This window comes from Trachurus japonicus, chromosome 19, assembly GCF_045865225.1.
Source record: "Trachurus japonicus isolate A0001 chromosome 19, Traja_1.0".
In the NCBI taxonomy this organism is placed as follows: Eukaryota; Metazoa; Chordata; class Actinopteri; order Carangiformes; family Carangidae; genus Trachurus; species Trachurus japonicus.
In genome coordinates this window covers 23,770,991-23,798,776 of record NC_140925.1, presented here as the reverse complement: position 1 = coordinate 23,798,776, position 27,786 = coordinate 23,770,991, and the positions used below count along the sequence as shown (strand labels likewise).

The 27,786-nt window shown below is 43.5% G+C and overlaps 1 protein-coding gene across 1 annotated transcript; it reads right to left on the bottom strand.

The window, feature by feature from the left end:
* Window positions 1-280: 280 nt before the first annotated feature.
* Window positions 281-23,746, bottom strand: erbb2 (erb-b2 receptor tyrosine kinase 2). Its single transcript, XM_085762397.1, has 27 exons — window positions 23,444-23,746; window positions 15,045-15,196; window positions 14,649-14,829; window positions 14,419-14,559; window positions 13,366-13,431; window positions 13,149-13,264; window positions 12,880-13,021; window positions 12,505-12,633; window positions 11,658-11,799; window positions 11,400-11,473; window positions 11,179-11,269; window positions 10,205-10,407; window positions 9,299-9,428; window positions 8,459-8,549; window positions 8,011-8,165; window positions 7,885-7,932; window positions 6,769-6,907; window positions 6,523-6,645; window positions 6,331-6,429; window positions 5,240-5,425; window positions 4,854-5,009; window positions 4,691-4,766; window positions 3,860-4,006; window positions 3,420-3,517; window positions 3,085-3,276; window positions 1,823-2,213; window positions 281-1,113 (listed from the first exon to the last, which is right to left on the bottom strand). The coding sequence occupies exons 1-27, from the start codon at window positions 23,514-23,516 to the stop codon at window positions 761-763; spliced, it is 3,894 nt and encodes a 1,297-aa protein (XP_085618523.1). The 5' UTR covers window positions 23,517-23,746; the 3' UTR covers window positions 281-760.
* Window positions 23,747-27,786: the final 4,040 nt, after the last annotated feature.

Genomic DNA, 27,786 nt, shown 5'->3' with positions numbered 1-27,786 from the left:
AGCATGTCTACTGGCCAGATGGGCTGCAGGGCCTTCTCTGGCAAAAACAAAATGGCTTTGAGTGTACTGAAGACCCCCATCAGGTCTGGGAGAAAGTGACCAGAATACTAAACGCAATCCTCAATGCATACTACGGCTCACTGTCCATGTGCTCTATATGTTTTTCCTCAGGCTGAGTGGGAAATCAAGAAGCGTGAGGGAATTTATGAAAAAAAAGAAAATGCTTCACATGTAGAAACAACCGGTTTTTTAACAAGTGGAAGAAAACCAAGTGTTAAAAAAATCAGCATTGAAGAATCCAGTCCTGCGATGGATTCTGTGATCAGACCCTTCTCGTACCATGTTGAGTTTCCACACGTGTGAACGCCTTTGCTCATCAAGTTTTGAGTTATTTACAGAGGCTGAGTAAACTTCTTTTTGGCACTTAACAGTCGCAGATTGCCGAGAGGAAGACAGGAATACAAATGATGCCACGGACACCAGATGAATGCTACACAGTGTTGAGTCATCGTCTGCCACAACTGGACGGTTTTGGTGACTTTAGCCAGGCCTCTTCAGCTGGTTTGGGTTTCGGGTGCTTTTACTTGGTATTGAGAGAAGCTTCGGTTTCCGCATGCTCGTTTCCCAGTGTCAAACACACACCCAGCTCATTTCTGTCACACGAACATCCATCTTCCCTTTCTCTCGCTCCTCTTTTACCTGTGAAGAGCACAATCTGTGACTCCTGGTGAGTTCATCACATTGCCCCTGTTCCCTCTCCTCAAGTGTGTCCACTCCAAGTGTCTGCTAGTCCAAGATACTCTGGGTTCTCCGCCGTCGGAGTCACAAACCCGTTGACATGCCTGGGCGCTCCTCCGTCTCTCTCCGGTGGCCCGTCCCCTGCTCCGGCTACGGCCTTGGCTTTGGCCACGAGGTCCAGATAGTACGGGTTGTCGAAGGCTGGGGAGGTGGATGAGCCGGAGCTCACAGGGACCAAGTATCCCGGGTTTTCCACGCTGTGCCCAGGGCCCAGGCCGTTGGGGAGGCGGCGGTCTATCCTGGAGCCTTTCCGAGGCAGCGTGCTGGGCCGCTCCGGGACCGGTCTGAAGTCCTGGACCTCCTGGTTGACGTACTCTGGAGAGGCGCATGAAGAAAGACACATCAGACCAGAAGACAGAGATGTGAGTTGGTGTCACAGTCCCTACCATGCGATATTAAAGGGATAGTTCACCCAAAATTCAAATTTCATCTCATTATCTACTCATCCTCATGTGGACTAAGGGCTGGGAGAAGTTTCAGAGTCCTCTGTGGCTTCTCTGAGTTACAGCGGGGCTCCGTGCAGCACTGCATGTCCACATGACGGTTGCGAACGGAGCTCACTTTTCTTCGTCCAAAAAGACACACCAAAAAACATCCAAATACCTCCATACTGCTCGTCTGTAATGTCCCTCTTGTATTGAAGGCCCAACATGAGAAACTGTGAGACACTGGGAGCTTCCGCTACAAACAAGCTTAAAATATAGACTTATTTAATTTTTTTCGGAACAATTTCTCATGTCGGGGCTTCAATACAAGAGGGACATTACAGATGAGCACTATGGAGGTATTTGGATGTTTTTTTGGTGTGTCTTTTTGGACAAAGTAAAGTGAGCTCCGTTCGCAACCGTCATATGGACATGCAGTGCTGCAAGGAGCCCCGCTGTAACTCAGAGAAGGCACGGAGGACTCTGAAACTTCTCCCAGCCCTTGGTCCACATGACGGTGAGTAGATAATGAGTGAAATTTGAATTTTGGGTGAACTATCCCTTTAATTAGAGTGGCAGAAACCCTCCCCCCCACTCACCTGGCAAGACATGGTTGTGATTATACCCATGGCTACGTCTGGGTAGTGAGTGATGAAGGTGATGAGGATGATGGAAGCCATTGGGCCCGTCTGTCTCCAGGTCTCCCTGGCTGTCATTGGGGTAGGTGGGGTCTTTGCAGTAGCGTCCAGGACTGGCGGGGGGCAGCAGGAAGTCGTCTGGAGGTCCGTCCAGGAAGACCGAGTCCGACTGGCCCCCCGTGGAGGGGCTGCGGGCCAGGGTCGGGTACTGAGGGCTCCACAGGCCGTTGGCGGCGCTGGCTCCTAGCGGTAGGGTGGGGTACTGGCTGCGGCCCAGCGTGCTCAGAGAGGAGTACATGCTGCGTGGGCCGCCCATGACGGAGGGCTCAACGTCTAAGCCCTGATCTCTGCTCTGTTGGAGAGAGAGCGGAGAAGGGAGACGCATGAGGAACGAGATGGTCACAAAAAATCACCAAAAAGAGAACTGCATGTGACAGTGAGCGCTCTGAAAAGCTCCCGCAGCAACAGATTGGAAACGCTCTCAAAGGTCTTTCATCCCAATGACAGTTAGACTTTATAACAGTACATAGTCTGTAGTGTGGTGCTGTTGGTCATTGTCAGCTGTAGCACTTTTATCCCCTTGCACTTCAAAACTGCTTTTATCTTTTGTTTGTCTACCAGCAAGCACTTTTAATCTGTTATCCTCACTGTAATGTATACAATCGGATACATGCAATGATCAGATAATCCACCAGGGTGCAGTTATTTATGCACCAGCAGGCCTTCACTTGGGACATCCAATATGGCTGCTGTCAGTCAGTGACCCAAATGTGTTTTCTCATGGATATTATTGCCAATTTTGAAAAAGATAACGTAAAAAAAACTTTTATTACTTTTATTAATTTTTATAGTTACTGCATTGATGCAAAGTAAAACTACTCAATATTTCATAACTTATTTTATAGTAGAACCGTGTTGAAAATGTGTGTATCAAATTAGATAAAGCAGGTATGTAAGGTCATTTTCTATGCAAATCTCCTATTCAAAAAAGGTCCAATAAAGGGTCCAATTTCAAAATTTTAGAATTTTCTCACAATTATTTCATGGTTCAAGCTTTATAAGTATTGTGTATTTTATTTTTTGTACAATTTTATATAGCTTATGATATATACAGTATATATTTATTTAGTACTCAAATGTCCTGTTTCTCTTTTATGCTGCTGTGACAAATGAATTTCCCCTCTGGCATGAATAAAGTATAACCTAACCTAAGCTAACCTTACCCTGTATGACTGGTGTCTGGAGGGTCCATTGGACTGAACCCCGTCTCCGTGGGTCCTGGGGAAGAGGTTTGGCTGTGGTACCAGATACTCCTCAGCATCCAGCAGTTCCCTTATATTGTTCCCCTCCTCCTCCATGAGCGTCCGGAAAAACTGGCTGTCCACCGGGCTGGACATGCTCATCTGCTCATCGTTCTGCAAGACAGAGAAAGATGAAAAAGGCTGTTCATATGCTGAATATGTATTTATATTTTGCTAAGGCAGCAGCATAGAGATGGATAAAAAAGAAGAAAACGCACGGTAGTAAAACATTGGCAACAGGAAACGCGTACACATACCTGAATGACTACATAGCGAGGAGGATCTCTGGCCATTACGCTAAAATCATTCACCAGATTTTTGAACTTCGGTCTGCTCTCTGGGTCAATCATCCAACCTAACATTCAAACATAAAATCACAATGTCAACAAATCAAATTTTTACTCTGCTAATCTGTTAAATGTACAGTAGGACCAGCAGGAGTGAGAAGCGTCTGAGTTGTCTCAGAAAGCACGACTCTAAATGTTCAGTCGAAAATGGTCAACTCAACACCTCAGACACATTAACTCCTCCACCTTGACTAAACACAAGATGGACTACAATGTAAAAAAAAACATGTTCATGTGCAGTTTGCATATTTACTACTGCAGTAAATGAGTGAATTTCTTAAACATTAAAACACAGACAAAATGTAACATTAATGCTGCAGGAAGAAAAAAAAACAACATCAAACACTGACATTTGACCATGATCATGTAGACGTCGATGGTGCAGATGAGCGGCTGGGGAAGCCGCTCTCCTCCCTCGAGGACGTCTGGGATTTCCCTCGCTGGGATCATGTCGTACGGTTTAGCACCGAATGTCATCAGCTCCCAGACTGTCACCCCTGGTATCAACAATTACAGCAAAACATTAGTTTAGTTAACATTTGAACATTTATCACTTACTGAGGACAATTGGCATAAAACTAAGGAATGTGTGTGAGTGAGACACAATCTAATCCCAAAGTGTGTCACCATTCAATTTACCTGGAAACACTGGATGACATTTATTTTTACACTGAGAATTTACCGCTGTTTAGAAACTCATTAATTGAATCTGCAACTACAGACTGAATAGAAACTATTTTTCTAACTTTTTTTTTTTAAACTACTTTTGGGGAAATCAAGACGCATTCTGGACTATAAATCACTACATACATACTCTGTATAATGCACTCATACTTCCATATCTGAGCTACTGTGTGGAGATATGGGGTAATACCTACAACCTACAGCCGTTATGAACATTACAAAAAAAAGCAATAAGAATCGTCAATCGGGGCTTGTTTTTTAGGACACTATAATGTGTTACTTATTTGATATGACTTTTTTTTTCTCTCTTTCTTTATCATTAATATGTTCGAAATAAAGACTAATCAATCAATCAAAATCAAGTGTGTAGTATTTCACTTCCATCCCTAAAATCACAGATGAAAAACCGATTGTTGTTCCAGCTACAGTGGAAACTTTGCACCGTTGCGTGCAGCAACACAGAGGCTTCAAAATGTTTTTTTTGAAGTGATACTGACCGTAGCTCCAGACGTCACTCTGATGAGTGAACCTCCTGTGTAAGATGGACTCCAGAGCCATCCATTTAATCGGCACCTAGGGAGACGGATAAATCAAGATTTTTAAAAAGTCATTTAAATTGTTCCCAGTGCTGATGCTGCAATCTCCACAGTCCCGTCTTACTTTTCCTCCGTCAGCGTGATACTCGGTCTCGTCTATGTCCAGCAGGCGTGCCAGGCCGAAGTCGGTGATCTTCACGTGATTTGGGTTTTTCACGAGAACGTTGCGGGCGGCCAAATCTCTGTGCACCAGCCGGACCTCCTCCAGATAACTCATTCCCTACACCGACACACACACACACACATACAGATCCATCACCCACAGATCCATGTGTCCACAAATATACAAACTAATACCACATCAAATTTGAAAGGAAAAATAAGACGACACAGAAAATTAGCAACGTTGAGACACTGCTGTTTGATCAGAAAGATGTGCAGCTTTACTAATTCTTCTACTAGGACCAGTTTGTGCTTTAACAAAAAAAAGATGATGTCTTGCTCACGTACCTTGGCGATCTGGACACACCAGTTGAGGAGGAACTGGGAGCCGATGTGGTCCTTGTTCTCCCTGACGTAGTCGAGGAGGCAGCCGTAGGGCATCAGCTGAGTGACCAGCTGCACCGTGGAGGTCAGACAGATTCCCAGAAGACGACACACGTAAGGGCTGGCCACCCCGGCCATCACATAAGCCTCCTGGGAGAGGACCAAGCAAAGATGTGAGTGGTTGTGAACTGTCAGGGTTCCCACTCTTTTCTTGAAATCGTTTTCCAGGACTTTTTCAGCTACTACAGTCTGACAGACATTAGTTTTTAAGCCACTGATTCATCCCCTGTCCCATTCATGCTTTGGAAGAAGTCTTCTTTTCAACAATGGAACCTTATTTTGTAGATTTAATCAGTTTGTTTCTGTTTATTCCTCTCTCATTCTCTCTCCCAGAAATCTGATTTAAAGGGATAGTTCACTCAAAATTGAAATTTCACGCATTATCTACTCACCCTCATGTCGACTAAGGGCTAGGAGAAGTTTCAGAGTTATCAAAGTTGTATTGAAGCTCCGAAATGCGAAATTGTTCCGAAAAAAATTAAATAAGTCTATATTTCAAGCAGCGGAAGCTCCTCTTCCTGGTCCATCCAAATCTCGTGAGAGAGAAGCCATGGATAACTCTGAAATTTCTCCCAGCCCTTAGTCGACATGAGGGTGAGTAGATAATGAGTGCAATTTCAATTTTGGGTGAACTATTCTTTTAAAGATGTGCAGTCTACGGTTCTAACTAATGAAATAATCTCTTAAATGCTTAGAAATTATAACAAATGTATTATAGAACAGCACAAACATGTTTGTTTTTTTGATTTTAGTTTTTTTTTTTGGAAACAAAATCCTTAGCAGGGTCTGAAAAAGTCAAATAGAGCTCTTGTAGCTGATGTCATGATGTGATAAATCACTTTCCAGGACGACTTTTTTTTTCTAATTTTCCATGTGTTTACCATGATTGGTCAACCCTTTCCCAGGTTTTCCAGATTTTCCAGGACCCGTGGGAACCCTGACTGTATTTATGTGTACTGCAAACATGTGTGTGTGTGTGTGTGGCTTGTACTCACATCAAGGATTTCTTTATTGGCCTTTGGTGAGGTGTTCTCTCGTAAAACCTTGATAGCCACTGGTATTTTCACATTTTCCCCATCAGGAGCCCACACTCCCTGAAAAAGTTATCACCGATCAATCACCAATATGAATATTTCAGTCAGTCAGTCAGTCAGTCAGTAAAGTCTGCCAGCAAACTGCCTCCATACCTTGTACACAGTACCAAAGGCTCCTGCACCCAACACCCTGAGTTTCTTCAGCTCAGTTTCCTTTAGGATGCGCATCTGAGCCTGATTGGGCGACGCACCACTGGGGGTCAGAGGCTCAACAAGCTGCACACATGAAGGAAGCAGACAGCAGATTCCTTCATTACACACTACAACACCAGAGGGCAACTGAAGCACAGTTAAGCACATTTTTCACACAATTGAAAGACTGAAAAGCTCAGCACCCACCTCATGTTCCTGCAGGATCCTCCTCATGGTCTCCTTCCTCTTCAGCTTCTTCTGTCTCCTCAGGTAGAAGACCAGCAGAGCCAGCAGGATGAAGAAAAGCACCACACCGCCCACTGCAGCTGCGATGGTTGTACCCGGTCTGGACAGAGACAAACAGTTCAACACCGACATTGAGGAAATCCTGTTTGAACTACGCAGAAACTGCATGAAAACTATTAGAGAACGAAATAACACAAGTGTTTTAAAGGGATAGTTCAACATTTTGGCAAACTGGCCCATTGCCATAATCCCTCTAGTCCATGAGCTGCTCAGAGCTACGCTATGGAGGCTCATGGGATTTCTTGGTTTTCCTCATCAAACTCATCAAATACACAATCCAACAAAAAAAGGAAAAAATCCAGAGTGCTCAGAAGGTTCAAAACATATGACGAAGGTGCTCTTTGGTGGGAACATTGGTCAAAAAAGGAAAATCCAAGGCTCTCTTCTTCAATAATATAAAAAGCCTTTATTTATACAATGGCTATATCAAATAAAAATATTTGAGTGGGTTACAGCCAACGCGTTTCGGCAGAAGCCGTCTTCAGGGTGTAACCCTCAGCATGCTGATGCTCCTTATAGGATGATTGGAATCACCTGGAAAGGTAAGAGGATCATGGGAACATGGGACCTGCACATTCACCAAGCTATGAGATAATAACAGAACGTTACCAGACAGAGTTGTTTTAGAGGTAAATACAGAGACTGCTTGCTGAAAAACTGTCCCTGAAGGCAACGCGCATCAGTGGTTTTGCATGAATTTACCTCTAAAACGACTCTGTCTGGTAACGTTGTGTTATTATCTCATAGCGTGGTGAATGTGCAGGTCACAACTTGTCCACCAGAGCGTTGTGGAGTTGTTGGATTGTGTATTTGATGAGTTTGATGAGGGAAACCAAGAAATTCCATGAGCCTCCATAGCTTAGCTCTGAGCAGCTCACGGCTCTGCTCCGCCGTTCTAAAAAATAGCTTGCACCGACAATTAAAGGTACGAACCCACTGCTATGACTATAGGGATTATGGCAATGGGCCAATTTGCCAAAATGTTGAACTATCCCTTTAACAGTTAAGGTTTCTCACCCTGCCCTGGTATCAACGGGGCAGCCTCTTTCATCCATCACAGTGCACCTGAAACAGACACATGGGTTAAGACTCTTCTTGTCAAGTCTGTTTTTGGGTTTTGGGGTTTGATGTGTGTCCACTCACGACAGTGTGCAGTTGGTGCTGCAGGGAAGACAGAACCCTGAAGCATTGGCGTATTTCCACACAGTCTGCTGATCCTCCTTCACCCCGCTGGGACAGTGGTCCACACAGGACTCACCGTCCTGAAAGTTTCGACACTCTGTGCAATGTTCTGCTCCCTGAAGACAAAGAGAGAGAGAAGATTCACTTGTTAACAAAGCTTTGACCACAAATAGGTGAATTAGGTCAGATCATTTTCTGATCCCTGTTGGGAAATGTGACAAAATAGTGCAGCGTGACGTGCAGTAAAATCCCCCTGCTAGAACAGGACAGCACCATGACATGGTAAATACCAAAAGACAGCCAGATCACAGAGTCATCACCAGCTGTTTGGATGAGCAATTTCAGATCTTATTTCAGAATGAATGATCCCACTCAGCCCAGTGCCCATAAACACTGTGACATATCTTACCGGGCCATGACAGGAAGCAGAGCCGTTGAGCGGTCGACACTCTGGATGGCAGGCAACACACAAAGATCCATCTGCGTATTCACGTACATCTCTAAAACACAAGCGCAGAAGGGAAATGACACAACTTCTCATAACATAGTTCACAAATTGGATGCAGTTATCTAAAGTACCTGACCGCTTCATGAGGAAATACATTTTTAGAAAAAGTGGAAGGAGCACACAGCTTTACTTGTGAAACTATTTATCTAACAAGTAAAGCTATGTGCCGCTTCATTTTGGGAAATGTGCTCGGTGAGAGTTAAATGCAAAGTCTGCATCAGAGAGAATACACGTCTCTTATTTCATCATCAAAGTACCATTATTCAAACATAATTTAATAGGCCAAACACTTATAAAATGCTGAGTCATGCTTATGCGGTTGTGTGTAGCATTACCTCATCACTGGGACATTGTGAATACAAACTTATTTCATTTCTGTGTTATCTTCCAAATCTGTCACACGTAGTGAAGATCAAATCGAATTCCGCCTAGTTACTGTTCAAAAAATGGGCCTCTGAGTTCCTGGTGTTATTGTGTGTATTTGCTCATTCACTGATGTAAAAGCTTTCTGACTGATTTATTGTGACAACTTTGACATCTGGCACCGGCTGCTGAACCCGTCAACCTCATATGCAACCATCTGTGCACGTTGTTACTTCAGGTGACTGCGTGAAAGCTATTACTTCATTTACTGGAGAGCTTGTTCAGGGGTTATCGCATACAGTATATTGTTCCCTGGAACATTATCAATTGGGTTTATTGATTTAGTGCAAACACACCCATACAGACAAGCTTTCTTACCCCTGATAGATGTCGCACTGCTCCACACACTCGGTGGCGCGTTGGAAAGCTTTGCAGGACACACACTGACTGGGTCCGAGACCCCAACAGCCCCCGGTGCAGAGTGGGTGACAAACGCTCCCCTCTGCCTCTGTGAACACGTTGAGAGACTGAGTCAGCAGAGCATTTTTTGATGAACTCATCTCGGCAACAATAGTTGAAAAGGAGCTACTGTGATATGAGTTGGTTCTTTGTGAGAGCAATTTTCCACTTGTATCAATGAGCAAAGTTAAAGAAATAAAATGACAGCATGGTATCAAGTATAAAAGAAATGAAATAGACAGTATCAGTAACAGTATTTTCTCAACTGTCCTTCCAGGTGGATCTCGCCAGCTATTCAACTAGACAGCAACAAGCACCTAGACCTTAAAGGGATAGTTCAACATTTTGGCAAATTGGCCCATTGCCATAATCCCTATAGTCATAGCAGTAGGTTTGTTACCTTTATGAGGACCTTTACCTTTTACGTTACGGGAAGTAAATTCATGCAAAACAGCTGATGCACGTTCCCGTTCTTTGCATTTGTCTCGAAAACAACTCCATCTCGTAATGTTCCATTATTATCTCATAGCGTGGTGAATGTGCAGGTCACAACTTGTCCACCAGAGTGTTTCGGAGTTGTTGGATTGTGTATTTGATGAGTTTGATGAGGGAAACCAAGAAATTCCATTAGCCTCCGTAGCGTAGCTCTGAGCAGCTCGTGGCTCGGCTCTGTCATTCTAAAAATAGCTTGCACCGACCGTTCACCGGTAATGAACCTACTGCTATGACTATGGGGATTATGGCAATGGGCCAATTTGCCAAAATGTTGAACTATCCCTTTAAATAAGTTTGATTTGATTGGCCGTTGCACAGCTTTTCACCTACCACAGACTTTGGGGTCTTGGTTTTGGTTGACGATGCGGTGGGGCCCCTGGGTGGGATGCAGGAGAGTATCCCAGGGCAGCGAAGCGGTGTAGCACAGCTGGGAGTTGTTGTGCATAAGGACCAAGCCTCCACTGACACTGCGTAGTGAACGTAGGCCGAGCGACTGGATGTGTAGATTCTGGATGGCGAGTGAAAACACACCCCTAAAAACAGAGGAAGAGGAGCTCATCAAAACACAGCTTGTTGAAAATAATTCACCACATGTTTATATTTTCAAAAGATGAAACTAAACAGGATCGTAGATGAACACAAACAGATTTGTGTATTGCACAAGATCAAGATCGTGCACAAAGAACCGTAACCCACTGCTACTGGGGAAAAGTCATAAATGAAGATCCAACAATTCACATAAGAAAAGAAGAAACAATACAACAGCAAGGCAGACGCTTACATGGCACAATGAGTCTGCTCTGATTACCAAACAAGGGTTCATAATGTGAGACCTTGCAATAAAACCATGTCAGACAAGCAAATCTCACACTTGTCACTACGACCTCATTTGAGCATGTTCCAATAGATAGTGTCTTGTAGACTCTACTGTGATCCAGGTTGGCATCTGCTGCAGGTTACAGCCGCTGCTGGCTAATAATTAGCCTTTATAACCCTGGAGCTGAACAAACTGCCTCAACAGACTCACTGAGTGTGAATCAAAACAACATGTAGGTGGATAGACATCAACACTATGGTATGTGGTGATGCTCCACTCAGACAGAAACTGATACTGTACATTGACTTGATTTATGACAACAATATAATTCCATACACGAAAAATGATCTCTTTGCATTCAGTATCTTACCTGACAAATTCTACAAGCAGCTAAAATAAAATGAAAACAAATCCTGTCCTGAACGGTGAGTTTTTTTATTTTTTAATAATATTTAATTAATAATAATACATGACAGACAAGTCTTACTTGTAGAGCATCCTGCCTCGGATCACCTTCAGGTTCTCAAATACACTCAGGTTAGTCCATTCCTCAGGCCAAGCATCAATGTACAAGTAACCTGCACAGCAGCATCAGAAAACAACACACATCAGTTCTGAATCAAACACATTAAAAAAATCGGGTATTCCTTCCTTTTAAAAGGCTGAAATAAAAAGGGTTGTGTCAAACATTTCCTCACTGTCCAGTACCTGTGATCTCCTCCAGTGTATTGAAGGCACTCAGCTGCTCCAGAGTCAGGCCTGATGTGTTGGCCACAGGGTCACTGAACAATGATATCAGAAGATTGAGTTGTATGCGCTAATAATATATATTTAACTTTTACAAAGAAACATCTTCAATATCTGAGGTGTTAAACCTCTGTGGTGGTAATGACTTCTGTTCACTAAAATGCAGGCACATTGTTATGTATATTATATCATATTATATTTGGCTTTTGGTTCTCTTACCTTGCAAAGCTCTGAGGGAGGAAGGCCAGGCTGCCAAATATCTTCTTACATGTGTTAAACTGGTCCACATTAGAAGATGTTACCATGGTGATGCCATGGTTGTCCATCACACCAAGGTTGTCCATACCCAGACCATAACACACTGCAATAAATATCAGAAAGAAAATGGACAGAATAATAAATGATTTGTCACACATCCACATCCTCCCATATAAATATATCCACCCATATAAATCATGGCATCATCAGCATAGCATGTGATACAAAGTAATGTACCGCAGTAAACATCATCAGTATTTGACAAACTGTTTGAGCTTGTGGTTCAAGAGCTAAATGAAATGGAGGAATGACACAGCTGTTTCTGGTTCGTCCCACAATGTTAATTAGAGAATATAATTTCGTGTTAAAAAGGCACTTATTAAACAAATAATACTACAAAGTTCAGTCGAAAAAAAAACGTACAAGTTTATAACTGAGGTAAAACGATGAGTTCCATTTTTTATTATTTATTCTAATGTTGTTTACTGAATCTGATCCTTACTGGTGGCATAAACCTGAGTAACAACAACAAAGTAGTGAAGAAACAGGTTGGATCACTTTATGTTTCCTTGTCAGCATGTGAGGTGTCAGGACATCGGTACACGCAGTACAAAACATTATCACCTGTTCTGAGGCACCGTGTCATGCAAGTAAAGAAGCCAAAACTTCATCCATGAAAATGATTTGAGCTCCATGGTGTGAAATTATTTTTCTTCTGCATGGGTCACTGTTATCTATGAATTGTGTTTTGTGTCCAAATGAAAAGATAGTAGATACCCATTTACAAACATCCAAAAAAGACACAGACCTTTGGGACAGTCTCCTTCACACTTGTCACATTTCTGCATCTCGCTTCCATTGGGCTGGGTGACGATGACTTCCTGGTTGGCTTTGGGACAAACCAAAGTACAGGCTACTTCCATAGCCAGATAATTATCTAGAGACAGGGGGACAAAGTCCTCAAAGGTGAGTTGGCTTGCAGAAAGAAAATGAAAATGAAATGATGAAATGATAAAGCTGGTAGCCTAAAGGTTTGCAGAAGCAGTAATGTGTTGAACTCCTGGACTGTTTGTGGAAATCTTAGCAGGGAAAACACACGTTATCTCCTCCTTCCCGCACTCTTTACTATCATCAAAGAGTCCTACAGTAAAACACAGAGGCCAGAGTATTGTAGCGTTCTCACAGGGACACGTCTTGACACAGGTGGCTCCAAAGCTGAACTTCTTGTTTGGGTTAGGTTTGGTCTGGAAGGTGACGGGGTCGTAGATTGTGGGTGGGGGGCAGTTCTCCTTGCACACGCCGCTGTCGTTGAAGTGACGGCACGCCTGGAGAGAAGAGGAAGGAGGAAGTTAGTCCAGAAATGGCAACGGATGTTCGAACAAAACAACAAGAAGGACAATGAAGATGAAAGAAAGAGCAACATGTAAGTGTATGTGTGTGGGTGTCATCTACCAGGCAGTCGGAGTCTTTGGGTCCCGTGCATCCTGCAGCACACTGTATGTGACAGCAGTCATTGGGCAGCCGGCCTTTACACCGCTGACAGCCGGACGCACAATTAATACCGGTCACTTTGAACAGAAATGAGAAAGTCTTAGTTGCACTTCACCTGCTCTGGACCAATCAAAGCCATACATGCCACAGTCGTGTTGTCTGTGTTACGTGAACTCACAGATTTGGCAGTCCTGTGCAGTTTCTCCCCAGCAGCTTTTCCCACACGCAGAGGAACAATTTGGACCTGTGCCACAAGAAAAGACGAGCTAAGCACTTATCCTCGCCATTTAGAAATACAAAACCAAGTGTCTCCAGCAATGCTAACAACTCATTGAGCTAAACGCTGACGCAAGACCGTGTGTTTACAGTAACATGCTGAGATTTACCGGTTCAAATTCATCAGGTTCACCGTTTTAGTTTAGCCTGTCAGCACAGCAGGGTAGCATTGGCCAATTCACCCAAACAAACAAAGTATCTAGCCATAAAACAAGCTATTTGTCAGGATTGTCATTCATTTGAATGTCTCCATGGGCACTTTGAGTAGTTGAGGCAAATTTAATCACAATCCCTCAAATAGCTGTGATGGAGGAAAAGTAAAGTGATTGCAAACTCAGCAGGATTCATCCTACAAACATCCAGGAGTTGAGTTGAGATATTGAAATCCAGACTGAAGAGGCAGAGCACCCAAATAACACAGCAGTAGTGTGTTTAAAGGTGTACAGAAAAGAAAATTGAATTTTGAGCCCACTCTAGGGTCATGAAATTAGTGTAATAACTCATCTATCAGACGATGTAGCCCAAACTTTGTGCAAAATTCTATTTTTGAGTAAATCCGGGATGAAAGTGTGTTTTTTTTTTTGCATTGGATAATGCAGGTGCACAGATTATACGTCAGCCTGCACACGATTCATCAGCCACTGATATTGGATCCGTCATTCAAATGTCTGAGACACACACACACACACCGAGCTTGGGCTTGCCCCAAGCTTTGAATATCCCGGCCGCTCGATAACGACCAATCAAATTCGTTTTCCTTACTCGGGTAAACTTGTGTTGCAGCTCGTGACAACTCGGCGCAGCGAACAGGACAAACGGCCATTTCTGTACACCTTTAAAGACATTAGTAGCTTGTATGATCCGGTGGGCGTCTAACTGTCTGACAGAAAGTATAATTTCTCTTTCTGTATTTCCCCATTAGATTTTTGATATTTCAGTTTGTCAATCAACTCACATTTGGGGGCTCGGGGCTGCAGTCGGTGCTGCTTGGCGTGGAGGTTCTTCTCATCCAACGTGTCCCTCCAAACGATGTTCTCAGGGTCTGGGAAGCACAGTTGTGGGTTCCCCCAAATGTACACGCCACCCAACAGGATCTCTGCAGGCAGGACAGAACATCAGAGGAGCTCAGCAACTTATTACTATTACAGCAGTGGTGTTTCTGACTGTACCATACTATCCTCTGACCTGTGAGACTACGAAGCCGGAGCGTCCTGAGCCCCTGTCCATCCAGAGTGTTGTCCAGCACAGCCAGGGCGTAGCTGGAGTTGTACAGCTGGCTGCCACGGATAATCCGAAGGTTGTCCAGAGGAACCAGATCCACTGACACATGGGCTACAAGTACATAACCCTGCACCTCCACAATTCCCTAGAGAAGAGGTGGCAGAGAAAAAAAGGATGAAGTGACAAATGCCAAGAGAGGGAGGAGGACTAAACTAAAAATATTTACAGCTAACCCCACTAACCAGCTAAATACATGCACCGATTTTATTTCCTACAACCTTCTTTGCTTCATGCTTATGTGTTTTCTGTGGCAAGGTTAAAGTGAGTTTCCAGTCGCTGCTCGGAGGAACAGCAATGTACCTGCAGGAAGGACAGGTCAGGGTTTCCATGAAGGTGTGTAATCTCAAGGTTGCCGTGGACGACCTGGCAGCCTGTGTAGAGCAGCCTCAGTGTTTCATAGTGGTTTTCCAGGCTGGAGGGCAGGGCCAGCTTCATGTCCGTACCCAGGCACACTGCAACACACAATGCAGACAAAATAAGATCCCAGTGCTCACAAATAGAATAGACTACAATTAAACACCTTTTTAACAGCCAACATCAGCCACATTTCATTTTTTCTATTGACAATCTAAAAAAACAGCAAATACGAAAGAACACAAATCTCAGGTAAAAATCCTTCAATGTTATTTTACTCTCAAACGGACAAATAAAGCAAAACTGAAGCAGAAATATGGTAAATTATTGATATACTTTCAAATAAAATCTCAGAAATGAATGAATAGAATAGAAACTGTATTTGTCTGAAACCAAAGGGTAACAGAAATGTGTCTTTGACAGGACTCAACACCACCTTTACACACATAGACACACAAGACACTAAAAAAGACCTGAATACACAAGAAAAAAAAAACACACACACACAAATTCTGTTAAAACAATCATCTAAAATAAGTGCTGCATTTATTTCTGGGGTAATGCAACTAAAGGTGCAGTTAAGGTCCCAAAACTCCATCTAGACTGACATCTAGAAAATAATCTTTTCATTCCCTGCCATGTCAAATGACAACTGAACACATGACCATGACATCATGAATGCATATAACATTAATATACACAGATTGAGAACAATCTATATTCCATCGTACATTTCTGAACAAACCATGTTGATTATTGTGTTTAACGCTGGAATTATGAGACAATTCATCTTGAAATTGTTGATTATCTACTAAAATAAAACTACCAAACAAACACAAGCGTTTCAACTTTTCAAATGAGTGTCGCTTTTCTCTGTGTCACCCTGAACTTGGAAGACAAATGACGGTGACGGTTAAAATTTGAACTCCACATAATTTGACTAACTGTAACTGTTTACAAGTGGCCTTGAATGCATTGGCCACTTTGAAATACAAACCACATGCGGTGCCTGTGTCCGTCTCTTTAGTGTACATGATACATTTTTTCCACTGGCAGCAGAGAGCACAGATCCCCCACAGTGGGTCACACACAGCCTTTCACATTCAGGGTCATGTAGCATTACAATTCACAGACGCATAGCTCCCATGCTTTAGCAGACAGTCACACAGTGGACAGTCCCTCCTCTGCTCAAGTTATAAATGACTTCCTCTGGCTTCCTTCCAACGACCCCCTGTTCATTCCCTCTCTCTCCCGCTCCTATCTGTCACTCCTTCTGGAAAAGACGGCTCTATAGACACATATATCATGAGAGGAGGAGGAAGTCCTGGCAGGCAGGAGGAGAGTGATTGTCATGATATACTGAGGTTCAGCAGACCTGAGGAGATATGCGCTCGAGGCATGTTCCTATCGCGTATACATGCACATGGCGTGTGTGCAGCTTCCTGGTGACTGCTTGACCTATATTACATCTCTGCTAAGAGTTGCTGGATCATTCGGTGTAAATAAAGTCTGTATCAAAATCTGACAGCGAGCTACTGCGGCAAACGGGTCCGTGATTAACACCGCCACTGCCAAAAATACACACCCAGTCGCTGCAGCTTGTGTCAAATATCGAATCAAATGACTAATCACTGCCTCCTTCGGTGATGTCATCATGGAAAATAGTTTGACATGTGAAGCCAAGTGGGGAGTCGGGAGTTTATCCTCAAGCATTCAAATCATTTTTAATAAGACAGGATCTAAACACACAAACAGAAATCGACTCCCTCAAACACGCACACGTACACACACGTACACACACGCACGCGCGCAAGCAACGCAGACAGCTCCAGCTCCGGGGATTAGGTAAATGTGGCGTAACAGAGCAGATTTTCCATTTCTTAAAAGTGTGTGTAAAGCCAGTTCTCAGCTTCCTCTCCTTTTATTCCCCTCATTGTTTGCTCTCCAAAAGTCTCTCAGCAACGGCTGTGTGTGTATGCGTGGCCTTGTGAGGAGCTGCCCACCACCCCTCCATCCCCACCGCCTAAAATACACTCTCTTCTATCACTGACTTTGCTCTGTCTGCCTGCTGTCATGGGGAGCCTACCTATGTTCCCCGGGTCCTATGTTCCCTGATCGGGGAATATAGGACCCTCTTTTTGAAAAAGGGTCCCATGTTCCCTGTTTTTCCCCCAAAAAAGGTCCAATGTTCCCCAGTTGCAATACATACTGGGGAACATAGGACCCTTTTTCTGAAAAAGGTTCCTATGTTCCCCGCTGTTGCTGGTCGATGGACTCTCTCTACTTATCTGGACTCTCTCTATCTATCTGGCCTGTCTAGCCTCTACCTGGTCTTTTCACTAAACTTAAAGCAGAAGTAAGTGGAATATTTGTGTTAATATAAGTCTTAAATAGTTATATCTTGCGACAGGCAGCAATCACTTATATAGAGTGTTTGGTCCGAAACACGGGTCTGTCAGTCACTCTGCTCTGCTGTAAGCCGAGGAGAAAACTTTTATTTTATTTCCTATTATCCTACAACCTTATTCCAATGAGGAGAGAGAACGGCATGAAGGGGCGGTCCTCTCCGGTCGTTCTGGCTAACTTCTTGTCAGCAGATGGAGTTAGCAGTCCCCGCCCTCGTCCCTACGTCACCACATTCACGCGCATCCCTTGGCTGCACACACAGAGAGGACTGCCCCTTTATGCCGTTCTCTCTCCTCATTGGATACAATTTGTGGGATACAAGGAAAGTTTTCTCCTGGGCTTACAGCAGAGCAGAGTGACTGACAGACCCGTGTTTCAGACCAAACACTCTATAGAAGTGATTGCTGTCGGAAGATATAACTATTTAAGACTTATATTAACACAAACATTCACCTTACTTCTGCTTTAACCAACTCCTTTTTTTATTGCCTAAACCCAACCAATGGGACAATTCCACTCCCAAAGTCACTCACAACTCCACTTCCAGGTATGGGTACAAAAATTGCATGTTCCCCGGGTCCTTTTGGGGAAAAGCGGGGAACATAGAACCCTTTTTTAGAAAAAGGGTTCTATGTTCCCCGGTCCCAGGGATGATCCCCTGTCATGTCACTATCCCTGCCTCCCTCCCTGCAAGTTATGTCAAGATTTCCCCTCTGATCCCCCCCTTCATTTCCTCTGTCCGTTGCTCTCATCCCATGAGCTTTTTACACAACTCTTAACGGTCTGTGGAAAGTGTCATTTCGCAGGAATGTGTGTCTTTGCATTTCCCGATGATGACACACTTGGATGCTTTCCACCGGTGCGTGGGGTGGAGGTGCCGGTGGGGTGGGGGGGTGCAGAGAAACCAGGTTCTAGTTCAGTGTCTAGTGGCCTGTGGCTGTGACCCTTTCAGGCCACAAGGCGCTCTCTCTCTCTGGTCACTCACACAGCAGCAGCAGCAGCAGCACACAACTAATGACTGACACCCAAAACCACGCATAGCTGCTCAGTGTGTTAACTGGCTCCTGAACAGCGTGTATATTGGCAGCCTGGCTCTGAAAACCAGCACTGGTCAGATGTGTCTGTGGTAAACAACAGCGAGAACCAGAGTATGTCGTCCACATTCTGATCATTGGCCTGATTACAGAGGAACAATCCTGTATTCACTGTGACCGCAGTCACTGTTGTAGCGTAAAGCAGCAGATTCAACGCTGATTGTGACGTATTTTAGTCTGAAATCGCCCCCCCCTTTGCTCATCTGAAACAAGGGAACTATTAATTACCTCTTTTATTTCCTCTTTTACATCCATTTGTGTGTGTGACATGAAATCAGAAGGAAAGAGCCATTAGTCTGCTCTGTTGTCATTAACACAACTATTCTGTCACTTTTCACTGCATACAATACAGTACAATGTGAAAGTGTGTGCACCAGTATCCCCACATTTAAGCAGTTACTGTGTTGATACACATCTGTTCTTTTAGAGTAGCCTACACCCCCTGCACTTACTCTTCAGCATTTGCCTATAGCCTACCAGCAGCAGTAGTAGCTAGTTTAACATTCACTTGCAACACCCTGTTTTCCCCCTTTGGTGATACAACCAGCAAGTTTGTACCGAGCGATTCACTTGCTAAATACCTGCTCATGAAAAGACAGTGAATAGAGGGCTGATTGTTCAGTGGCTGTTTCAACATTATTATGTCAGTGACAGGGAACTCCAGAAAGGAGCGCCAGTGGCAACTAAATGAGTGATTTAAAATGCACTAATGGCCCTGTACAATTAACAGAAAGTAAATTCTAATAATTATTACAAATACAAAACCATGTATCCTATCATTTACAGATGTTTACAGGACTTTCTTTTTCTGAATCACTGATTGTTCTATAAAGTGTCAAATGCAGAGCCCAAAAAGAAACAATTAAACTGTTTGACAAACATTCATCAATAAATGACAATACAAAGCAGAGAATATCAATAAATCCTCATGGAATCAGTGAATAATTGGTTTGATACATGACGTCAAAGATTAATCAATAACCTTTTAGAAGAGTGAATTATTAATCAATACTCTGAAAGCACAACCTATTTTTCCTTCACTTATCTAAATGTTTTTGATCTATTTTTTTATTTACTTCTTTTATAAGCCTTAACCCTTTCTTTGTGTGCTGGGGACATGGCTTGGTTTTGTTACTGCAGACTTTATCTTCTACGAATCTGCAGAGACAGATTTGATTTCAATCTGTCTCTGTCTCTCAACAGTGGACGTGGGGACTGTTGGCCGACTCCGTCCTCTAACCGCGTGCTGCTGTGAACTGAAAACTAACAAGCCACCTTGAAGCCACACCTGTGTGTGGCAGCGTGCCAGTTAGTACAGGGAGTGTGTGTGTGTTGTGTGTGTGTGTACAGTGAGTGAGTGACACAAACATGACGGCACGGATGCTTCTGCAGAATTTCAGATGAAGGCCATGGTGGTGGAAGAGCGGCTGCAGTGTGACTGACACCCCAAACAGCCGACAGCGAGCGACTCTCTGGCCTGCAGCTCTGCTCTAATGGATTAGATCCCTTCAAAGCTCAACACAAACAGAACAAGCTGATCCAACAGGACGTTCTGGGACCGTCTATTAGCACTCAGATTTAACATGTCCGTCCTGTCCTGACTCTCTCACACAATGCCAACCCTTAACAGCATGTGTCTCTTGCACAAACTTCACATTTCTCCCAACCTCCCTGAACACATTCTTTCTTCTCCTCCACTGTACGGCCGAGTAAGAACAAACAGGTATTGCTCAACAGACAAGCAGAACAGGATCTGTACTGTTCTGGAGCCACAGACGTGAGCTCTTCACTCATTCACCCTGTCATCACACACACACACACACAAACATACACTGCACTGTTACATCAGAAGCTCCTCTGCATACTTTCTTACTCACTACAATTTTAAAAGCACCTGCAGCTGCATTTAGAGGTTTTATGTTGTTGTCGTCACTTTGATTTGTTTTTCCTCTTTATTTTATAACCACTGAGCATTGGAGTGTCTTATATATAGTATGTGCTTTGATTTAGGATGATGATTCGTACCCATTGTAAAGATTTAATGTACGTTTTTGCTGACTTACCTTGTCTTATTCATGTCGTGATTGTAAATATGTTTTAATGTGGACACCAGTAATATTAGCACTGCTCTAGAGCAGTGCTTCTCAAACCGTTTTACATTAAGGACCCCTAAACTGACACAAATTAGACCACAGACCCCCCATTGGACAAAATTTAAAAACAAACACAATATTGGCTCCAAATATTTGTTCTGAGACTGAATAACGTTGCTTTTTTTAGTCAATGTATGTTCAAATTACTGTCAATGGCATGGATTTTTGGGAAAATTTCAAGAAATTTCAGGAAAGAAATGCAGTGAAATTTTGAGAAAACATTGGGGACCTCCTTGAACCCACCCAAAGACCCCTAGGGGTCCCTGGACCCTATTTTGAGAACCACTGCTCTAGAGCACAGCTAATGGGCATCCTCACAAATAAACAAAAAAACTAGAAATTTAGACATACATTACAGTCAATTTACAAAGGGGACAAACAAGTGAGAATTTAAATTTCTATTTTTGTATTTTATTGCTATTTAAGCAGCAGAAAGTAGGACCGCACTGATAGAGACCGCATTCATTACCAGCAGCAACTTTTACCTTAAAAAACAGATGAGTAGAAGAAAATAGTTTATTATTTCTAACAAGGTTGCAGTGATTTAATTTCAAACTGTGGTAGCTCTGCAGAGTCGTGTCAGACTCAGGACCCTCAGACAAAGTGGGTAGTGAGAGTTTTCTCCCAGGCTGGTCATGAAGCCCACTGGTGGTGGTGGGTGGGTGGGTGGCCGTGCCCCCCCCCCCTCAGCTCAGAGAGTTAGATCAGTAACACGTAGTCTAGACTGGTGAGTCACAGCTGAATGAGTTAACCTGCTACTGAGGCCGGTCCGGTACGACTTAATCACTTCACAGTGAGTTTCCCTCAATGGGTTCACTGGAGTGTGACAAGGACGTGAACTCACAGCCACACACACACACACACAGGAGCAGTTTAATGAAATAATTTATTCGACTAAAGGAAGAACAGCAACACAAATGCTGACCTTTAGAGTCAAACACTTACTTATTAGCCACAGGGTGTGTGTGTGTGTGTGTGTGTGTGTGTGTGTGTGTGTGTGTGTTTGTCTGGACAAAAACAATGGCTTAATAGCGCTCAATAACCGTAAATTAGGACTGCTTAGATTTATCCTCTGTGTTGCTGAACTCGGGGATTAACGGCCAATCAGAGTGCTCACACTGAACTGATGCTTCAGAGATCAACAGTGTGGAGCAAAGTGCACCAACCTGTTCCCCCCAGACAATGCATATGTATTTGAAAATCACTTCACCTGTGACTACTGGCTTTGTTTGTCTTTTTGTCTCTGCGTGTGTGTAATAGTTTGCTATAGTGGTGGAGCAGCAGCTAAAAACAGCCAGAGGAGCTTCATTATAATATGTTTGCCCTCATTGCAGTAGCAAGACTGTGAATGAATTATTCTAATTCAGACTAATTGTTAGGATACTCTTATAAAGTCATGCTGTGGTCTTTTGTAACAGCTGTTTTTTTGATTGATAACAAGTGCATCTCAACAAAAAATTGCCAAGTGCAACCTCAATAAAGACTGTTCTGTATTGATGTCAATATTTTTTGCCATTAGCTTGTGCCATAAAGAGGCTTTTAAAACCCAGCTGACTGAGCTTATTGATCTAGTTCCCCCATAAAACAGGGTTCAGATTTATATCAATTCAGACACGAATGCACCCGCTGCTATTACATTTCGTGATTTATAGATTATAAATAAGTAGTTATTACACTTATAGACATAGTTTGAAATTGTCATGAGTTTTCTCGTGTGAATTAAGAACTGAAAAAAAGATCATTTTTATTTGTGTGGCTGCCTGGGATCATAAAATGTCCCACATTTTTTGCTTGAAAATTACTTTTCTGACACTGACTCTGTTGTTTCAATAATGTCTGCAGGTCAACAACCTGTTTGCAGCTCTACAATGAAGTGAAATGGGTTGTCCACATGTGTTAATAACAGCAGGTTGAAGATGCAGCACTCTAAATGAGATTAGATCATGTGTGTAATCAAAGTTTATAGTTTCTTTATTTTCTAGGCCTAATCATGTTTTTTGCAGGACTACCTTGCAAATATGCGCTTGTTTGTCCTCCTCAGTTAGCTCTTGTTTTACTGGCATGCACTCCAGCTCCAAGTGTGACAAGTGGCTCCTCTATGAGACAATGTCCTCTTTACAGCCAGAAGTGAATAATTGACATCGTCATGATCCTTGGCACACAATGCGCCGCTTGTTGTTGTTGCTGTTGCTTTTGTTTACGCGCAGAGCAAAAAAAAAAAAAAAAAAAAACAGCCCTGGCCTAACGTCCTTGCGTAAAGTGTCTCTATCTTGTCCCCAAGCTGCAAAGCAGGTTCTCGTGTTTCTTTACCTGTTTCACCGTGTTGCAGCAAACAGTGCGCGAGTGTGTTGAGGCTATAAAACGACTTTGTGGTCGTTACAGAACTGTTCCAGTAGGCCTACTTGTATTAGTCGCTACAGAGTGACAGGTGTGATTTTTTTCTTCTCCTTATCAGCGAGGCTGCACGCGCTGACGAGGAGGACGAGGACGGCGGCGGAGGACTGAACGGAGGAATGTGGTCCCAGACAGAAATATCAGACCGTTTCGGCCTCAAACACACTCACTCGACTGTCTGTAGCACTACTACATATCATAGTCACACCGCTGCTGGTAGCCGCTCTGTGTGTGTGTGTGTGTGTGTGTGTGTGTGTGTGTGTGTGTGTGTGTGTGTGTTTTCTGAAAAGTTACCCACCTTCTCTGCCCAGAGCGCCCGTCAGTCCGAGCAGCACGAGCCCGACAAAGACCAAACTTCTGTCCGCCTCCATCTGCTCCGAGCCGCCGCTGCCGCCGCCGCCGCAGCCGCTTCTAGTCCATAGCTACTTCCAAAGCTGGCTGCTTCTTTTACTATTCCCGCAAAGTGTTTTCCCCCCTTTTTCTCTTCTTCCACAGTTTATATAGCTATAGTTGTTGTTGTTTTTTGGCAGCCGTTGAAGTTGTTGTTCCCTATTCCCAATCTCAGTGACTTCCTCCCTGGAATTCCGTGCCTGTTGGTAGTAAAGCGTGACAGCGGCGGAGCGGAGGCGCGCTCCCGTGAAGGCCTGAGCGGGGAGTGGCAGGTTGAGTCAGCCCGCCCTCACTTCAAACTGCCTTATCTGCAGCCAGGCCAGCAGAGCTGCCCGAGACATTTCACACTTTGATTTCATCCTAATACTACAGTAAATATTTCTCCTTCACTGAGAACTTTCTGTGGTTTCATAACTTTAAAGTCTTTAAAGTTTTTTTTTTTGTTACTTAAAGGGATAGTTCACCCAAAATTCAAATTTCACTCATTATCTACTCACCCTCATGTTGACTAACGCCTGGTTCACACTGGACGCCGAAGCGCCGCGACGCGGAGCGGCCGCGGAAATCGCGCGCGAGCCGCGTCCCTCCAGTTCACACCAGACGCTGATTTCGCCGCGGCGGTCGCGAGCGCCTCTGCTCCTCAGCTGTTGTTTACTCACATTCAGAGCTGTGTTTTTTACATCATGGATAAGTAAATAACCTCATATAATTATAACACCGTGTGCTGTGGGTCAAACAACTCCCTGTACTTCACTTCCAAGATTAATTTCACGTCCTCCTTCACTTTACAACAACTCGTCTCTGCCTCTCTCTTTCTCTCTCTCTTTCCCTGTTTGTTTGTGTGTTTTGACCCCCCCTCCTCCTCCCTGCAGCCAGCCCACTCCGTGTCTCCCTATCCTGTGTGTGTGTGTTTTCATCTCTCTTGTTCTCTGTTGAGTCTGACAAATATAAATACGGTCGCATTTGTCAATCGCGGTATTTTATTTTGAAAATCGCTTTTATTTTGAAAATTGACCGGATTCTCTCGTGTTTCTTTGTGTGACTTCCTGCCAGAATTGACGCGGTCGGCCGCGGCTCGCGCACAAAATAGAGCAGACGCCGAAACCGGCGCTCCACGGCGCGAGCCGACCGCAGAGGACCGCGACGCTCCGCGTCTAGTCTGAACTACAACACCAGTTAACGAGGGCGCCGAATGGAAGCGGACTCCGCTCCGCGGCTATTCGCGGCGCTTCGGCGTCCGGTGTGAACCCGGCGTAAGAGCTGTGAGAGTCCTCCGTGCCTTCTCTGAGTTACTGGGGTCCGTGTAGCAGTATTTGTCCATATAATGGTTGTCAATGGATACCAACTTTCTTCGTCCAAAAAGACACACCAAAAAAACATCCAAATACCTCCATACTGCTCTTCTGTAATGTCCCTCTTGTATTGAAGCCCCGACATGAGAAATTGTTCCGCTGGTCTGTGCAATTTGCACTGACACAGGAAGAGCAGTGAACCGAGACACTGGGAGCTTCCGCTACAAACAAGCTTAAAATATAGGCCTAGACTTATTTAATTTTTCTCGGAACAATTTTTCATGTCGGGGCTTCAATACAAGAGGGACATTAGGCTACATACGAGCACTATGGAGGTATTTGGATGTTTTTTGGTGTGTCTTTTTGGACGAAGAAAATTGGTATCCATTGACAACCATTATATGGACAAATACTGCTGCACGGACCCCCCCCCCCCGTAACTCAGAGAAGGCACGGAGGACTCTGAAAATCCTCACAGCTCTTAGTTGACACATGAGGGCAAGGCAAGGCAAGGCAATTTTATTTGTATAGCCCGTTTTTACAAACAGTCTCAAAGGGCTTTACATGGCATCAAGGGTGAGTAGATAATGAGTGAAATTTGAATTTTAGGTGAACTATCCCTTTAACTTGGTTGTTTGACCTTCACTGTTAGTGCATAAAGTTTTAGGCACCTGAAAAAAAAAGTGAACACAAACTGCAATAAACAAGAAGAAAAACATTATGTGGTGTGTCAACCCTTTGCCTTTCTGTTGCAATAGTAGGACTTGGCAGATATGCTGTTGGAGGACTTGCCATGGTCCCTCTGTGGGTTTAAACTGTCTCAGTGTCTTGTAATCTCAGACTGACACTGTGATGTTGAGATCTCTGCTGGGGCCACGCCATCTGTTGCAGGACTCCTTTTTCTCCCTTGTCACCGAGGACAGTTCTTTATGGCTCTGGCTGTATGTTTTGGCTGGATGTCTCACGCTACAGGATGAATGTGAGACCAATCAGATGCCTTTTTGCGTGATGAATAAGAATCTAAATCTCTAAAGTGCCTATAAAACTTCTGCACAGACGCCTACTTCATGACACAGGAGGAGGTTTAGACTAGACGCTCAGACTTGTACATACCAGCACGATTTTGTGACATCGTTTGAAAACCAGTTTGTGCTCCAGTATGCAACTTACACAAGTGTGATGGAAACCTGAAACCTGCAGTGCACATATATGTAGTGAGACAGTAGGAGACGTTTTATGTCCAGTAGTTAAACTTTTGAGATGAAAAAAAAAAATGCTTGCACAGTCCTCATAGAGTCAAGATTTTTTTCTTTCTTTTACAGCAACATGTGATAAGAAAAATGTTTCACCGGGAACTTTCATGTTTTTCTGTGAAAATAAAAACTTGTCATACGTGAACTGTCAGTCAAAGAAGAGTATTTTTATATGTCTTAAAACATGTCATGGGGGATCTTTAAATAGGCTGCCCGACACCCCCAAGCATGACAGTTCAATCATCCTTACAACCTTCAAAAGTCAAGTGATCAAGGTATCAGATATGATGAATCAAACACCAAGTATTCACCTCCTTTACTTAAGTAACAGTAGCAATAACTATATTTAAAAAAGTTAAGCAACTAGGCGAAAGATTATCACCACGGTGCTCTTAAAGGGGCACTCCACTATTGAACTCAGGACGCTTGTGAGAGACTGATTTTAATAAGACATATCTTGACTTGCATGATTCACCTGGATCTCACACTTCCCATGATGCAACAGTAGCATTTTTAATTTTCTAGTTTCACAAGTGTAGTTTCCTCACTTTTATGTAAAGTGATCAGAACTAATAATTATAGCTGTCAAATGAATCCACTGGAGGAAAAAATACAATAAAGAACTTGTATGAAAACAGATACTTCAAAACTGTGTCAAACTGTGTTAAAGAGACTGCAGAGAAGAAGTAGTAAGTTCGGAGGCCTCCTGTCTGTATTTTTTTTACTACGTTTTACACTGATGTGTTCACACACTGACATCATTATGGATATTTTCAATTCAGCTTTCTTCACCGGTGGCTTTCTGACAGCCGTCGAATACTTAAAAGAGGAATGATTTGTCTTGCACCAGCTTTGAGCATCTTCATATTTCTTTCACTTTTCTCATGCCCTCAGCGTCACGGTCATAAATCAGGAGTTGAAGGAGGAAGAATAAACTCTATTCATCCAAATCTATCCACTCTTCCCCACCCACAGCAGCCAGGGTCAGAGTCCAACGTGCTGCCCAGAGCTCAGGAAACAACAAAAAGCTACTCACTGAGCCAGACAACACAAGTCCCAGACTTAGCGGTGAGTGGTCCTGGTCCTGTTTAAATGTTTAGTTCCCACAAAAATAAGTCCAGTCCTCCGCAGTTCAGCGTCACTGGAGGTATTCAATGGATGGAGCCAATTCAGTGTTCATGGTTGTGCGGTTTTCTCAGCCGTAAACTCCTGTTAAACGAATAAGACCACATTTTTATGAGGAGGTCTCAAGCATCGGATCTCGGGTGAAATTTGTTGGTTCTGTGGAAACATGGTAAAAGCATGTGGAGCTCAGCTGTGTAAATAATAAACACAAGTCAGTTTTTCTATTGAACTTATACCAAATCATACAAAGGAGAGTTTTAATTTAAAAAAAAAAAACGTGGCTATAATTGTCAGGGATTTATGAAGCTTTAATATTCATTGGTGGCTTTGTGGATTGAAAAGTGAGGAGGCTGGCAAATGGGTGAGAGATACTGTCTAGAAGTGAGAGAGTCCAAGGACAACTGGTGCACAGGCTGCAAAAAAATAAAAATAAAATAAAGTTCCTGCAAGTCTGAGTGGGGCTTGTTTTGGGCACTCGGTATCATCACCCACTTTGACTTGCTTACTTAGATCAACAGGCATAACAAACACAGGCCCAGAGGAATGTGCTATGGTGATATTAGAGACATAATCAAAGGCTG

What these genes read in the sequence shown, in the direction of transcription:
- erbb2 (XM_085762397.1), bottom strand. Translation starts at nt 23,516, where the DNA reads ATGGAGGCGGACAGAAGTTTGGTCTTTGTCGGGCTCGTGCTGCTCGGA. An exon ending in GGGCGCTCTGGGCAGAGAAG is followed by an intron (nt 15,197 to 23,443) that starts GTGGGTAACTTT and finishes TGTGTGTTGCAG; the next exon opens with TGTGCCTGGGTACGGACATG. An exon ending in CAGTGCGACATCTATCAGGG is followed by an intron (nt 8,550 to 9,298) that starts GTAAGAAAGCTT and finishes CTTGTGTTTTAG; the next exon opens with AGATGTACGTGAATACGCAG.